This window comes from Poecilia formosa, unplaced genomic scaffold, assembly GCF_000485575.1.
Source record: "Poecilia formosa unplaced genomic scaffold, Poecilia_formosa-5.1.2 Scaffold431, whole genome shotgun sequence".
Taxonomy (NCBI): domain Eukaryota; kingdom Metazoa; phylum Chordata; class Actinopteri; order Cyprinodontiformes; family Poeciliidae; genus Poecilia; species Poecilia formosa.
The window spans coordinates 77969-94006 of NW_006800370.1; the positions used below are offsets into that span (position 1 = coordinate 77969).

At 38.3% G+C, this 16038-nt stretch overlaps 2 protein-coding genes across 4 annotated transcripts in view; one reads left to right on the forward strand and one right to left on the reverse strand.

Annotated features, from left to right (window-relative positions):
• Window positions 1-10668, reverse strand: part of sona (SON DNA and RNA binding protein a) — a 13360-nt gene extending 2692 nt beyond the window's left edge. The window contains exons 1-9 of one of the 3 annotated variants that reach the window (XM_007577183.1): window positions 10461-10668; window positions 7487-7582; window positions 6887-7088; window positions 5907-5980; window positions 3959-5803; window positions 3516-3861; window positions 2783-3306; window positions 2202-2680; window positions 1354-1446 (exon numbers count right to left, since the gene is read on the reverse strand). In XM_007577183.1, coding sequence (XP_007577245.1) covers window positions 1372-1446; window positions 2202-2680; window positions 2783-3306; window positions 3516-3861; window positions 3959-5803; window positions 5907-5980; window positions 6887-7088; window positions 7487-7514 — 3573 coding nt within the window. In that variant the 5' untranslated portion in view covers window positions 7515-7582; window positions 10461-10668 and the 3' untranslated portion in view covers window positions 1354-1371. Of the gene's footprint in view, window positions 1-1353; window positions 1447-2201; window positions 2681-2782; window positions 3307-3515; window positions 3865-3958; window positions 5804-5906; window positions 5981-6886; window positions 7089-7486; window positions 7583-10460 lie in introns of all 3 variants that reach the window. The other 2 variants (XM_007577181.1, XM_007577182.2) reach the window with 2 other exon arrangements.
• Window positions 10669-11842: 1174 nt separating this feature from the next.
• ercc1 (excision repair cross-complementation group 1) lies at window positions 11843-16023 on the forward strand. Its single transcript, XM_007577184.2, has 9 exons — window positions 11843-12028; window positions 12193-12618; window positions 12758-12861; window positions 13689-13788; window positions 14498-14574; window positions 14840-14939; window positions 15108-15179; window positions 15557-15625; window positions 15713-16023. Exons 1-9 carry the CDS (start codon window positions 11969-11971, stop codon window positions 15773-15775), a joined length of 1071 nt encoding a protein of 356 aa, XP_007577246.1. The 5' UTR covers window positions 11843-11968; the 3' UTR covers window positions 15776-16023.
• The last annotated feature ends 15 nt before the right edge of the window (window positions 16024-16038 follow it).

The window sequence follows — 16038 nt, forward strand, 5'->3', positions numbered from 1 at the left end:
CATATAAACATCTCCAGGACACATGGGGTACAACTGTCTCATTCCTTTGGTTAAGGTACACTGTAAAACTAGGATTTTCTAGAAAAGAGTTTCCTTTGCTGCAATCTTCCCCATTTAAGTGAAAAAAAGAAAGTGTTCTCAAAATGTTTTTTTTTTTTTTTTTTTTTGACCAGACAATAATCAGGGTGCTGCACTGGCAAATAAAAATAAGCTGTGAAAGCTTATTTTTCACAGCTTTTGGAGTCCACTTAACCCACTGGGGTCACCATATTATAAAATGCCTCATGCAAAGCACAAACTCTGTATATGTGGAATGTCCTGTTACTTTTATGTAGCTCACTGTGCACAACTTGTAAAATTGCAGAAGTGAGCCATCAGTTTTACTGTGGTGCTCTTTTATGGTTTAAAACCTGTGTGTGATGCAGCTTTATCCCACTTTGTTTATTCTCCTATCATATCCTTTCTGTTAAACTACACAGGTGGGTTTACCAGGAAATAACTTGTCTGAATAACAATGCAATTCAAGTGACTGAATATATCTGTGCTGTCAGACATCAACAGACTTGTTCATTGCTGATCTGACCCCCCACTCTGCAGCTTTGCTTGGTGTTCATGTAAAGCTGGTAACTGTAATCTGAACACTCAGGACAGATTTTAATAATTGATTCGACTTCTTGTTGTTAAGCTTGCTAACCTTCATCTTGATATGTGCCTGTAAATACTGGTCTAAATATGAGAGATGAGAGATTTTAAAGCATTTTAGGTATTTATTGCTCATGTATTTACCAAAGTATCAAAGTTGTTGATTCATAAGAAAAGTCACCCATCTTAAATCCCATAGAGACCCAATATAGGTAGTGTGTAGAAGAATATGAGGAACACAATGCAGATAAAATGAAAGCTGTCATGAAAGAAACTTGAGCTTCGTTAACATTGAAGCACAGCCACAGGCTGATCCCCTTCATGACACACTGTGCTGATGCAGTTCAAAAAACCACATGTGAGGCATATTGACACACATAGGTGGGACAATATTTTTGTATTAATATATTTCTGAACAACTGGGGGTTTATTTATTAGCTAAAACCGAAAATCTTAAACATTAGCAGAAATAAATGCTTGAACTTTAGCACTGTGTATATTACTCTAACATATGCATTGCGTTTTTGAAATAACTCTTTACAAGTATTCAAATTTACTGAGATGTACCAGTAATTTTTAACTTAACAGTAAAGTTCACTAAATTTATTGGGTTTAGGTACTGAACATGTATCAAACTAATCTAAAGAGAATATTATTTTTTAAAGCAATGAAAAAAATAAAATAAAATAAAAAATCAGCTGAAGATTTCACCTTGTGGCCTTGATGGTTTTAACTCTCGTCGTCTGACACGTGGGGCTTCGCAACAGCCATCTCCTCTTTGCTATTTGCAATCATCTTGCACTTCTATAGAAAGAGATCAAAAAGAAACACTGGTTAGTTCTGAAGTAAGACAAACAGAAATACAATTTAACTATTCAGAATTTTAATCGTAACTTTTCCACTTTTTGGTATTTCTGCTCTATGCAACAGTTATTAGTCATTTTAAGTAGCTTAAAATCAGAGCAGGAAGAATAGTGAGGATAAAGATTTACACACTTGGCAATTGATAAATATTTTTGCTGTATTAGGCAGCCATTTTGACTTTGTATGCGTTATGATAAGCGCTGCAGCCACCTCTACTTCTGTTTGTAGTTTATATTACATTCGGTTTGTCTCAGAAGACCTAGGGATGGCATAACATCTCAATTTAACACCTGCAGGAATTTCTAGTTATTGTACTTAATAAATAGAATAACTTCTATTAGCGATACAACCTGATAATGTATTTCAGAAGTCATTGCACAGTACTATGTGCAGTTACATAAAAAGAAAAACTGATTTAATGTGCTTCTTTTGACTTTGTAATACAAATCAAGCCCACTATTTGACAAACAAAAAGACTACCCTGATGTTTCTTGGAGGCTCTGTTCATCTATCAATCAGCAATGGATGGTTTACTAAACACTCAGCTTATACATAATTAAAAATAAAGATATTGAAAGATAGGTTTAGTAGATATAAATTGAGTCCATCTAGATGAGTTACCATCTAGATGTTTGGAAACTCAAGACTTTTTACCTTTTTTTATTTCTTTTGGAAAAACAGTTAAGCCCATTTACCTCTGTGAGTTCCTTAATGGTATGTATGTTGGCCTGCTGAGTGACTTTCCTCTTTGCTTCCTCAATGTGGTCCAGGTTTAGAGATGGAGTTGGGGGAACAAGGCTAGGGGGGGGTTTATTAGTTATTGTGGGAAGAGGGGCAAGTGGTGGCATAGCTGCAAGGGCGCCCATGTTGGTCAAGGCAGCAGTCATGGTGGCTGCTGTCATACTTGCCACAGCAGCACTCATTGTGATGTTTGACATAGTGGGCATTCCAGGAATACTTGGTAAGCCCATTGGACCCATGTTGGGCATATTTGGCATTCCCATGCCCATTGGAAGAGGTAACGGTAAAGGTAATGAAATGGGGGAAGGAGACGGGGTCGGGAGAGGGAGCTGGAGAATAGCTTTTGGCCGGAGACTTTCTGGAATAGGAACCCCTGCCTTGGCACACATGGCGGCAGCATTCGCCTTGGCTATTTCAAGCAACTGGTCCTTATCTGAGGAGAAATGGGGTGAAAATGAGACGCAGAAAGGGGTAATGCAAACAAGGTGGTTAGTGCACGCACTACGTTTATTTATTCACAAACTAAATGTTTTACCCAGATCAGTTAGTCTTGGAGGTGTTTTGCTGGCACTGCGTCGTGATCGGGACCCTGAGCGGCGTTGCTTGCGGAGAATGACAACCGGAGAGTGACTTGGTTCCCTCTTCCATCTGTCTCGTCTGTCAAATGAACGACTGCGGAATGCTGGCCGTCTTCCTCGACCTCGTGACCTTGACCTACGTCTGCGATCTGAGGAGCGGGACCGTGATCGCCTGCTTCTGTCTCCTGATCTGGATCTTTTCCTCCGGCCTGTGGAGCGGCTTTTAGATCGCTTATTCCTATCCGGGGACTTGGACCTCCTCCTTCCCCGGGCATTCGGAGAACGGGATCGCCTCTTGCGAGCTGGAGAGCGGGATTTGGACCGGCGGTTCCTGGTGCGTGACTTGGAGCCAGAACGCTTACGACGTGTGGTAGAACGGGAGTGTGATCTCCGCCGTCGAGCAGGACTCCGAGATTTGGACCGTCGCTTTTTTCTTTGTGACGGAGAGACGGAGTCTTTTTTCCTAACCGGAGACTTGGACCTTTGGAAGGATAAATATTCAGAATTAATAACTGCACACAATGAAGCTTTCCAATGCAGACTGTAAGTCAGAAATCAACCTGAGAAGGAAGGAAGACTCATCAAATTTCAATGCCTCACTTGTATTGGATATTTTTATAGCAACTGAAGACCTAATTTTACAAAGTTAATCGACATCAAACCCCTTTTAGAAAACCTCATAATACAAACCTGGAAAACTTTCTTCTGGATGCCGGCTTGGATGTTGAGCGAGACTGTTTCCGGCGATCAGCAGGTGAGCGTGACTTGGAAAGCTGCTTCTTTGGTACTTCTGGAGATGCTGAACCTGAGGAGCTTTTCTTGCTCGTTAACACCGGTTTGACTGGAGATTCCTCATCGTCATCTGAACCTTCTGAAGAATCAGAACCACCTGGGCCGCTGGCTGGCTCTTGGGAAGCAGATCTTGAAATGGGAGCAGGCAAGTCTGCAAGCTGAGTGGGCTGATCCTGCAACTCATCCAAGGGACTCTCACTTTGGGGAGCAGCGTCAGCTGCAGAAGGCAATGGTTTCAGATCACCTGCTGGATACATACACATTGCATAACCATCTCAATATCTGAACATTTATTTCACTTAAATGTATTTATAATGTTAATAACCTAACAAAAGTTTTACCTGCTTCAAAACAAGGTGTGCCATTTTCTTCAACGGGTTTTTCTTCTGGTGTCTTCTCCTTAGCAGGAGGGGAAGCCTTCTTCTCTTTAAGTGGTGTGTTAGACACTGATCTTGCTGAAGATGAACTTTCAGATCTTCCATCACTAGATTCAGACCTTGACCTGGATTTAGATTTTTTTAAACCTCGAGAGGCAGATTTAGACTTCGACCTCCTTCGACTCCTTCGTGGAGATTTTGACCTCTTTTTGCTCGGCTGAGGTGATCGGTGTCTTCGAGACAAAGAGCGGGATTTTGAACGTTTTCCGGACCTTGGTGGAGAGCGATTCCTCCTTCCAGGAGATCGAGAACGTCTTCTAACTGCTGAACGGGATTTGGACCGCCGTCGTGGAGGAGGGCTTCTCGATTTGGACCGTTTGCGAGGACTCCTGGATCTGGAGCGACGGCTGCGCTTAAGCATGACAACGGATCTTGAACGACTTCGTCTGCTCCTGCGGGCGGATCGAGACCGTGAGCGGCGGGATCTTTGTGGCGGCGACCTCCTGCGCCGAGACAAGGAGCGACTCCTGGAGCGCCTGCCTCCTGCACGCCTGGCTGCTGATCTTGATCTAGATCGACCAACAGGGCGTCTAGACCTAGAGTGAGAGCGACGGGTTTTCGTGATGGAACGTGACAATGAACGTCGACCAACTACACCACTTCGCCTTGGCGACCGGGTCCTGGAGCGCCTTTTACCTCCACGGGAACGTGACTTTGATCGTCGCCGTCTCCTTGGAGACCGAGACAGGGAGGGGGACCGCCGCCCTCCTCGCTTGGGGGATCGTGACACTTTTCTTTTGGGAGATGGAGAATTTCTGCGTCGCTTTGGGGAAACTGACACAGAACTCTTCCGTCGTTTAGGAGACTTGGACTTGCTTGGAGATTTTGACGCCTTCTTCATTGGAGTGACAGAGAGAGAGGTGGATCGGGAACGACGGCCGGATCTCTTCTGTAACTTTCGGAATGGTGAGGGCGATGTTTTCTTGGTTTTAGGAGAGGGAGAGCGGGACTTGGAGTGAGAAAGCCTTTGACTCTTCTGAGGAGATAAAGGCAGCTTTTCCTTTGAGCCTGATCTAGAAGGAGTTCTAGATCGTTCTTTTGTTAATTCTTCTGGTTGAACTTCAGCTTCTTGCTTGATAAGACAGGGTGACGGTGAACGGCTGGGGCCTGATTCTGACCTCTTTATTTCTAAGGTCTGAGAAGGAGACAAAGGCCGGGGTGAATCAGGCTCCTTGACCTTTGCCTCTGGTACTAAACTGGTCTGATCTTTCAGGATTAGGTCATCTTTTGGAGTAGTGCCTTCCTGTTTTGGGATAATGTCAGGTAATTCCTGTACATGCATGAATTTGGCTTCTCCATAACTGCTCTCAATCTTCACCTCAACAGTGTCTGTCTGTGTTATCTCATCTTGGCCAGTAGAGGGTGATATCTTATCCTTTTCTATTTCATTAGCGCAACTATGGTTCTCGTCAGTGGAGGGGACTTCCATGTCTGTTATTTCTTCTTTCTTTACTTCAGGCAATTCAGGCTTTTGGATTAAGATGGGAGCAACTTGCTCCTCCCCTTGGCTGTCCTTAGGCTCCGGTCGGGATGTTGGCTCCTTGAGGTCAGACGAAACAGCTGGAGAATATTTTCCATTGCCAGCTGTTTTGCCTCCTTCACCTTCAGAGTCAGAACCTGAAGCTGAGCTGCTGTCAGATGGCGAGCGGGATGATTTTTTTTCTTGCTTTTCATCTTTCTTCCTCTTCTTTTTTTTCTTTTTCGCAGCTTGTCTTTTATGCTTCTTAGATTTTGAGCCTCCATCTGTATCTACACAATGAGAAAGAAATAGTCACTGTTGATATTACCAAAGATATTTACTGCATTCACTTAAAAAAGACACAAACTATGGTTGTGTGTCACTTCCATTTACCTGCAACTGCATCTTTTCTTTTCTCCTCTTTCAGTCCTGTGTTTTCAGTTCCAGCTGCTGCTGCCAATCTGGCACTAAAGCAAAAAAAAAAAAAAAAGTATCCAATTTACTTTCTATGTCTAAAACACTGAATAATTGTGGACATGAGCAAAGTAAGATGTTTGCTCATGTTGAAATAAAAATATTCTCAACATTATTTTTATTTTGAGAATATTACAATATGAACCCACAGCATAATCCAGTTCCTGATTAGGGATCAGCTCAATAAATAAAACTCAAAATTATCCCTTTTTATAAAGGAAACTTAAAACATTTCTCTTCTCTGTTATCACAACAGATCACTGTTGACATGTCCACTGACATTTGTATGATATTTGAGGGAGTCCCTAATATGATGAGATTTTTTTTGGTTTATTCTTCATTGTGTAGGTAATTTTCTGTAATTAGTTGTAGATAATTTCACCAATCATTTACTTATTTGGGGTCTGTTTGCCAACAGTGTACTTAAATATATAAAACTTTGTTTTAGTTTAAGCGTTGTTAACTATGAAACATAGGGTACTATAACTGTGAAACATTTTAAATAGACAAGATTAAAATAGGTTTTAATCTTGAATATATTTTAACTTGATGCCATACATTAGCCATATTTGGCACCATGGGATTTGTTTGTTGTTTTTTAAGGCTCTTCTTTTGACCACTGAGGACAGGCACCAGTCCTCCAGCACAAATTAAACCCCAGGAATCAATAGTAATGCAAAAACTTACAAGTAAATTAGTAAATTGTTATAGTTAACAAAATGAATGTTTAAAAGCTTGGACAGCAATGTGAACATTAAATAGATGTGCTATGTTACCAAAATGTAATCAAGAAATGTTGTTTGGGTTCAGTTTTTCAGGACTTAATAAATGACTTTGCTTCAGATTTAAGATTTTATTTTAAATGTTTAATGGAAAAAATATATCTATTTTTGTCTGACCTGGCTCTAGTGGTCCTTCTCGGTGGAGGTGGAGGCTCTACATCCGACTCTGCGCCAGATTCTGAACTGCTCTCCTTCTCGCCTTTTCTCCTCCTCTTCTTCTTTTTGCTTTTGTGTTTTCTGTGCTTTTTGTTTTTCTTGTGAGGCACCTCAGTACTTTCCTTGGCATTCACGTCATCTTTCTCAGGCGCTTCATCCTCACCTGTACACCATATGTAGTACCAAGTATTTTAGTTACACAACTCTTTTTAAAATCCACAACAAAACACAGGCTAAATCATCAGGAGATTATACAGAGATTGTCTTGACAGTGACCAAAGTGGTTCATGTCCAGTAATCAACCAATGTTTCTTAAACGGCAGTGCAAATGATCCTTTCAAGAAATTATAACAGAATTTAATCAAAGAGCACACAAACAGGCATCTGCCTAATAGGAGATTTTCCAGACATAATTAAAAACTTATTTTTAGACTAAATAAAATGTAATTTATTTTGTATAAAATGCAGCATATAAAAATGTCTGTGTAAATTAAAAAAAGATTAGAAGAAATGAAGGCAACACTGAAAATGTACAGATTTGGAGCGCTACGCATTACGTACCTGATGGAACGTCCACTGCACTTTCCATGATGGCAGCACAGAAATGTGGCAAAGAGACCTCTTAGAGATGCTGGAGTGGATCTCTCTTAATAAATGCTGTGGGGAAAAAACAAAGGTAATAAAATCTAAAGATGCATTATACCTAAACAGCACTTATACATTCAACTCAAGCATATCATTGAGTTAAATGAGAGACAAGCAGAGAGCAGTGCTTGTCTCTCAGTTGGCTAACATTTACTTAAACCCACAAACGAGCCAAAAATCAAACCATCCTATTAACTAAACAACAGACAGTTTTAAAAACACCAACACACACAATCTCAGTCAAAAACAAATTAAAACAACCCTGGAAAAAAGTTGAGCACGAAGGCTTTCAGGTGGGGGAAAAAAAAAAAAAGTTCCACTTCAAAATCCTTTGTGTAAGAAATATCACATCTGCATAATCTGCCACCATTTCTCCTGACTTAGATTTGACAAAACTGGTAATCTCTCGGCAAGGTAGCTACAAAATATAAGCAGATGGATTTGACAAAGTAATATTTGAACGTCATTCAATTATTTGGTTTTCAACTACAATGAAAACCACAATAATTAAAGATGGTGTCCTGAACGCTGGTTCTGCAATTTCCACTTTTAAAAAACCGATCAAGTACAAATTACATTATAAAGAAAGCCACAAACCAACTCTCTGAAGAGGTACAGTGTCTTCCATAGACTACAATATAATCATTACTGCCAAAATATCCCAAACATTGGCTCAACAGAGCAACTCTTAAACAAATAACCCTAACCCTATTTACCCCCTTGCTTTGCTTTCCTGCCCCACTTAAATGTTTTAGGTCATCAAATGTTAATATCAGACAAATACATCCAGAATAATTACACTTATCAGTTTCAAATGATGCTTTCATTTATTAAGGGAATAAAGCTATCCAAGCCAACCTGGCCCAATGTGAAAAAGTAATTACCCTCTAAGTGGACTAGGTTGTTCCACCCTTGGCAGCAACAACTGCCATCAAGTGTGTGTGATATCTGGCTTTGAGTCATTTACGCCACTGGGGAAGAATGTTTGCTCCACTCTAATTTGCACAACTGTTTCAATTAAATTATGAGAGTTTTCCAACATGAATGACCTATTTCGCTCAGAGCGTCTCAATCATATTTAAGTCTGTGCTTTACTGAGTCATTCAGAGGTGGACTTGATGATCTGCTTTGGATCATTGACTTGTTGCAGAACTCTAGTGTTCTGAACAGCTCGAGACCATCACACTACCACGACCATGTTTGAATGTAGGTATGACCGATGTCCTTTTTCTAAAAGGTTGTTTTACATGAGTCCTCCACTTACCAAAAAGTTTCAATGTTGTCTCGCCAGTAACACAGAATATGTTTCCCCAGTCTAAAAGAACTATCAAGATATTTTTTGGCTGGTTGGTGATGAGCTCTCGATGTAATTTTGATAGACCAACCGTTCCTGGGAAGGTTTTCCACTGTTTCTTATATTCTCAATTTGAGAATAATATTTCACACTGTCTCAAAGCTTTAGAAATGCCTTTATAAAACTTTCTAGACTTATGTTAATGATTAGTTCTTGAACTCCTTGATTTTAGTGTATTTCTTGCTGCCCAACAGATTGTGTGTAAGAGATTTATTCATTCTACAGACCTAACAGTGGGGAAAAAGGTTGTTCATCATATTAAATTCATAATTATTATGAGGTGTGATTACTTTCTCAGACTGTTTAGGTTAACTTTCAATAAATAAATCATATAAACCCTGCTTGTAGTATCTGTATAATAAATTTGCCTGATATAAGATTTTTAAGTGTAACAAAATAAATCTTTAAGGGGGTAAATACTTATTCACAGCACTACATACTGAGATATTTAGAATATGCTTTGCAAATTATTGGCAGTTATGGTCATTTTATTTAACAAAATGTACATTTACATAGAAATGTTAGTATTTACATACATCAAGTGCCTTTGAATTTCAATGTTTAAACTACTGTAATTGTCTATTTTTTTAACCGACTACCATAATCTTGGAGTCCTTTAAAAGTTATTTCAATGCGTTTTAACATGATCTTTTGTTGTTTTTGTTTTGTGAAACGCTTCTTGGAAATACAATTAAGAAAGTAATTTAAACATTTTATATAGTGGGATTTAAAAAACAAAATGCACTAAAAACATTTATTTCAAAAGGAATACTAATAGCAGCACCACACAAATAAGGATGTAAAGTCACCAACTTGATCTTGAGTATAAATCACCATTAGCGGCAGACAGCACATATCTGCTCTAGAGTACAGACCATACAAGTCACAAGAAGTCAAACTACGCTTGCAAAACCGTACTAAAGAACCAAACAAAAAACAATTCACGCCATGTATTAATAGTTCTTAATGGATGGTACTTGATGAAATAATGCCCAACAGACGACGTAATATTAAATTCACAAGAAGATTTTTTTTTATATTTTAATGAATAAATCCGACAAATCTAGTTAATTCATTCACAACGTAAAATGTTATCAGATGAAACCTGACTAAGTACTGATTTGCAACAAATAAAAGCAGCGTCGAAAGCGGAGCTAAATGAGAACAAAGTTGTGCACATCGCCATCCCGTAAACACGTTAGATAACGTTGACCAGTGTCAGGCCTACAATGCCCTGACTAACATTCATCCACATATGGTAGCCGATGGCTCTAGCTAGTCAGCTCAAACTGATCCGTAAGAATAAAATACGTCATATTTGAAAAGTTCTGAAAACTGTTTAAAACATTTATAAAATTATTAGCCCCAAGAGCCAAATATCCTCCTTGCAGGAAGATGCGGCCTCACACACCGACAACGCACTAGCAGCTCAAACCTTGAAGCTAATGTAGCTGCTAAACATTTAGCTGCAAGTGATGTCAACAAAGCGAAGTTGTTCCTTTCACAGAGGTTTTTAACTGTACAGCGCATATTTACCCGGTTTACGTTAAATGGCTCCGGTTCGTGTAGAGAAAAAGGCAGACGAGTACTACGCTGAATTGTGCGAAATCAAGCAGTTGTTGAATATGCTAACCGTTAACGTTAGCTTGCTCTCTTCTCCGCCATGATGGAGAGAGGTATCCCAACATGCCATGCTGCGCGGTTTGAATGACTGCGTCACTGTTTCCCAGGCAAACACCACAGTGAACCAGTGAGCCGCTGTTTTTAGGCTGTAAAGGGGACCACTTGACAAAACCACTTGTGACCAAGTATACTGTATCATTTAGTCCAAAACTTGGACTTGAGTAAGATCAAATACTAGAACTCAATACAATTCAGTTTAAGAATACTTTATTAATCCCAGGGGGAAATTACATGTTGTTGTGACCCTTTTTTCTCAAAGAGTTGCTAATGGGCATGGGCAGGAAAGCTAACGTAGCAGTATGTATTACAACTCAGAGGAAGCCTCTGACTGAAGATGTTGTTGTTGTATTGAGAAGGATGCTCAGAGTTGTCTGTAATTGTCTTGCTTTTATGATTAATCTTTTTTTGCACAATAATCTCCAAATGTTCCAGAGAAGTCCCCAAAACAGAACCAGCATTATTTATCAACCTTTATAGTTCTCTGGTTCTGACGCTTCTGCCTCAGTTAATGATGGCAAAAGAGATTGACTTTACACAATTATACAACAAACTTCTAAAAGATGTACAGCATCTGACTGCAAATACTGAAGTACCTACATCTGTTCTCTCCCTTCTTATAGACAGCCATTTGTCAAGCCTGCCCATAAAAATATTTTGAGAAAAAATGTTAAAGTTAGTATGAATAATGTCTATGGAAGCTTCCATAAATGTTCACAAAAGATGACTAAACAAAATGGACAGGGCATTTGCCCTTTAATCCTTGTGCGTGCGAGGACTGAAGCAAATGATACAAGTTGTAAACACAAGGGTTAAGCCACTTAGAGGCAGTGAACTAATTAGTCAAATTATGAAGTGAAAATTTATAGAGTAGACTTTGACATCATAGCAAAGCTATGTTTTATTTGTTTTAGTCCATCTGCTGTAAAGATGGACTAAAACAAACCTGTAGATTTTAAGAAAAAAATCAGAGGCAATTTATTTGAAGTAATATGTTTAGATCCTTTGTTCAAAGGTTGTTAAAAGGGTAACTTAAAGTATCTATTTTGTGTTTTTCAGTCTCCATCCTATGAGTCCAATATAGAAGGTTTAGCTCAAGTTTTACTGAAACCTAGCAAAAGATACTTACATTCATTACCTAGTAGCCTTTTACTTAGCAACAGAATATACAGAAAAGTAAAGAAAAAGAGGGGGGAAATTAGCTTAATGTTAACTATATGTAAAGGCTGTGCTTTTATTTTGGTAGTGTCGGTCCCGGAAGTGTGGTGTCACCTGTTTCTCTGTTGAGTAAGGAACGATTGTAAAAGTTTACGGATAAATTCAGGACATGTTTTACTGCGAAACATTTTTATAAAATTAAAAACATGAAGAAGAGATTTCACATCGACCTGGACGATTCTGCTTTCACTAAAGAAAGAACACCGGTCTGTATTTTGATATAGCTACTTGCTGTGTAGCTAACTAGTTAGCCCTTCAGCCTGTTCAAAGAATCTTCAATTTCAGATGTCTTTCAAAATAGTTTATCAAGGACAATTCTGTGAAAAATATGTCAGATCAATTCTCATGTTGTTATTTGATTGTTTTCCAGTTAAAGCCACAGTTTCAGCCTTTATCTAAAGGACAACAAAACACAACCGCTCCAGCTACGTCTACCACAGAGTCAGTTACAAAATCATCTGCGCAGCCCCTCTCCTATGCAGATTACATTGTCCAGAGTAAAACTACAACAGCTGCTGCTCCACAGAGAGATGCTTACTCTAAACTGGTCAGGGCTGAAGGAGCTGGAATCAGCAGTTTACAGCCAGTGGAGACTGTGTCGACCCGCATTTTGGGCTCTGAAACGGTTCAAGACTGTGTTAAAGGGACTGAAGTTCAGCCCGAGGACGTGAAAAGGAATGATGAAAAACACGAGACTGCTGCTGAGGATAGCAGCAGTCTGAAGTCAGATCCAAGTGTCATCCAGGGTCCCAAACCAGTGGGATCTGGGAGCAGCATTATAGTCAGTCCTCGACAGGTAAGCTTGGACTTGTAAATATATTGGACTCACTAAAGCACAAGATATCTCTGTTTATGTGCATCAGTAATTACACGCTTGTTGACAAGTGTCACTTTTGATTTATTAATTGTTTGCATGTTTGTTTTTGCTTCTGCAGAGGGGTAATCCCATTCTAAAGTTTGTGAGGAGCGTGCCCTGGGAGTTTGGAGATGTTGTTCCTGATTACGTCTTGGGACAGACAACTTGTGCTCTTTTCCTCAGGTGGGTGGCGTTAGGGGGCTATGAAGTAAACTACTCTGTTTGGGGTCTTTGATATCTTTGGTACTCCATGTGTTAACGTTTCATGCAGTACTACTCCATCCAGCAGACTGAATATGTTATTGGTATAAAAAGCATCAATTCCTGACTAATTGATGCTGAATGGAGCATTGTTACAGAATGCAAACAATGTATATTCCTACCCGTAGGTGGAGAACTTATTGACAAAGTAACATTGTATTTGGCTTTGTGATACCCTTTATTATTTAAACAACTAAGACTAGACTTTTATTGTCAAAGTAGGGCATGTTGTATTTTATTAGTGAAGAAAACTTGCCCAAGATACATTTTTGAATGTTCTGGATTATTGATATTTGTGTTAATACTGCTCTCTCCACACTTCAGTATTTAGGTTCTGCGTTTTAAAAGAGTTTAAATCTTTCTTAAAGGTTTTAAGAGACCAGTACAACCGCTGATTTTAAACTGGATTTTGTTTCTGCATTATGTGGACTCTGACTTATTTTGTTTAGATATTTTGGTGTTAATTTCTAACTTTTATCCTGCCTGATTTTTCTGACTCTTCCTTCCTATTATTGCATTACAAACGGTACATTTGTGTTATTATTGCATTGCCTTGATGCACTGATGTTGTTATGATAATTAATTGATTAATCTATTGTGCAGCTCTGTTCTAAAACTTAAATCATTTTTAGGAAACATGGAGTGGTGTTTTTCTGTTTGATTCGTGAAGTTTGTCCTAACGCTCGTTCTGTTTTATGTTTTGTGATTTTTCTCTTTTTCATGATGATGGCTTTGGACCTGATTTGAAGCCTGAGGTATCACAACCTAAATCCAAACTACATCCATGACCGTTTAAAACAGCTTGGAAGTACATTCACCTTACGTGTGTTGCTGGTTCAAGTTGATGTGGTAAGTAATGTTTAATCACTGTCACAGAAGACTTGCATTTAAGGTTGATCAGAGAAGAATGGGACATAGTTTGCCGAATCTTTACATTTATCTGTATTTATCATTTTTCAATTTGCTGTGCTACACCTACAGAGTAGCATCAGTACATTTCAAAATATGTTTTTGTCCTAGTAGTCAACATTACTTTTCTTATGCAATTTACACTTACAGTAGATTCTAGATTTACTTTGCTTGTCTGTGTTCAGATGAATTTTACTTTACTATTTGTAAAGTAAAACAATTTGTTCAAAGGTCTAAAAATAATTAAAAAAAATGCTCAAGGCTACTGTTTCATACTTAAATAGATGTATATAAAATGGTAACACAAGTAATTTTGTAAGCAGAACATCCCTGGGACAACTTCGGTTTCTGTCAAGCTATTTAAATCAGTTTTAACAGAAGACTAACTGTAATGTGAGCTCCCCTTACAGAACTGCTCATCTGTGAAGTGTATCTTGCTTCCACAGAATTGGGTTTGCTTACAACTGTACAATTGAAGCGTACAGCTGGTTGCTATTTTTGGCAACACACTCAACAAAAAAATAATAGATGTCATGAAATTGGCCTATTTGCAAAATAAGTCTACTGTCTTCCCATTTAATGTAAGAGTTCATCATTAAGAATAATGTATAATATCACAGTGTAAATTTATTTGTTTTTAATTGTACAGAAGGATCCTCATCACGCTTTAAAGGAACTGGCTCGCATCTGTGTCATGGCCGACTGCACTCTTATCTTGGCTTGGAGGTAAAATTAACAAAAGACACACATCGGTGTTCAGAGAAACTCTGTTAACTTCTTCAGCACGTTTAAATTGTATAAAGGAATGATAAAGCGAAGTTTGGGTTTTTTTTTTATATGTCACCTAAATTGTATGTGTTAGTCATAAACACCCTAAGATGGCTTTTAACAGTTTTTAAAAAATTTCATATACTGTAAATAAACTTGTGAACCACAGTTGAGCACTTTTCTCTTTTATTTTTTATTTTTTGGCTTAATATTAAATTATCAGTCCAGAAGAAGCAGGACGTTACCTTGAAACATACAAGTCATATGAGAAGAAGCCAGCAGATCTTCTGAAGGAGCAAGTAGAAAAAGACTATCTATCAAAGGTCTGTTTGTAGGTTTGTTTTGTGTTAGAAATTTCATTATTCTGTACATTTCTCCCACAAAAAATAGGCTATTATTATTTATTTAAAAATAGATTATACAAAACCAAAATACAGCTGAGTCAACTTAGTACCAGCACATAACTGTTTTTTTTGTGTGTTTCTTTAAAGGTTACAGATTGCCTGACTACTGTGAAGTCTATAAACAAAACCGATGCCATAACCTTGCTATCCACTTTTTCTGTGAGTATTTCTGCGAAACAACTATGAGGCCATCCTGGATTGGCTTATTTCCAGAATGGCCAATATATTGCTCACACAGGAGCCACAAAAGAATAGTTAATACAGACTATATAAAATTTCACCTTTTTTTATTTAAGTCTAAGCTCAGAAATCTACAGAGTGCTCGGTAATTTGTTCCCATTTATTATCAGTCTTCTCAGCTTGATGCTCTTAATTGTAAAGAAATTAAAGATGTATCTTAATATGAAATGTTCTATAAAATGACTTGATTTTTCCATTACAATATTTTAGCACTGTTCTGTTTCAACTGTTAACTCGACTTAGAATGCTGCAGGCACTATACAGATAACATACTGTGCTTTCTACTTCTTGTCCAGACTGTAGAGGGAATCATCAATGCCTCTAAAGAAGACTTGGTTCTCTGTCCGGGCCTCGGACCACAAAAGGTGAAGACATATGGATCTTAAAGAAGGCTCACAATGATTATTCCAAGCATTTATTGAACATTGCTGATTTACCTTTTGCGTTGACAGGCGAAGCGTCTTTATGATGTCCTACATAAACCTTTTCTGAAGTCAAGAACAAACAACAGCTGACATGGAAAGAATTGAAGAAAGGAAAGTTGTCCCATTGAACAACCTTCACTACCACACAATTTAAAGTACTTAATTACAAGCTCAAAATATTTTGATTAAAAAAAATACATGAACCATTTTATGCTGTTTTATGTTTTGGGGACTATGTTTTTTTTTTACAGTAATAAATGTTATTTTTTTTACAGTATATTCTCCCCTTTGTGTATTTATTACTGATGTAGCACCATAAAAAAACTATTTGGCCTCTTTTAAATTTCTTCTGT

Coding starts and splice junctions, on each gene's coding strand:
- ercc1 (XM_007577184.2), top strand. CDS start 11,969: ATGAAGAAGAGATTTCACATCGACCTGGACGATTCTGCTTTCACTAAA. Junction 13,789..14,497: donor TGCTGGTTCAAGTTGATGTG/GTAAGTAATGTT, acceptor TTAATTGTACAG/AAGGATCCTCATCACGCTTT. Junction 14,575..14,839: donor ACTCTTATCTTGGCTTGGAG/GTAAAATTAACA, acceptor TTAAATTATCAG/TCCAGAAGAAGCAGGACGTT.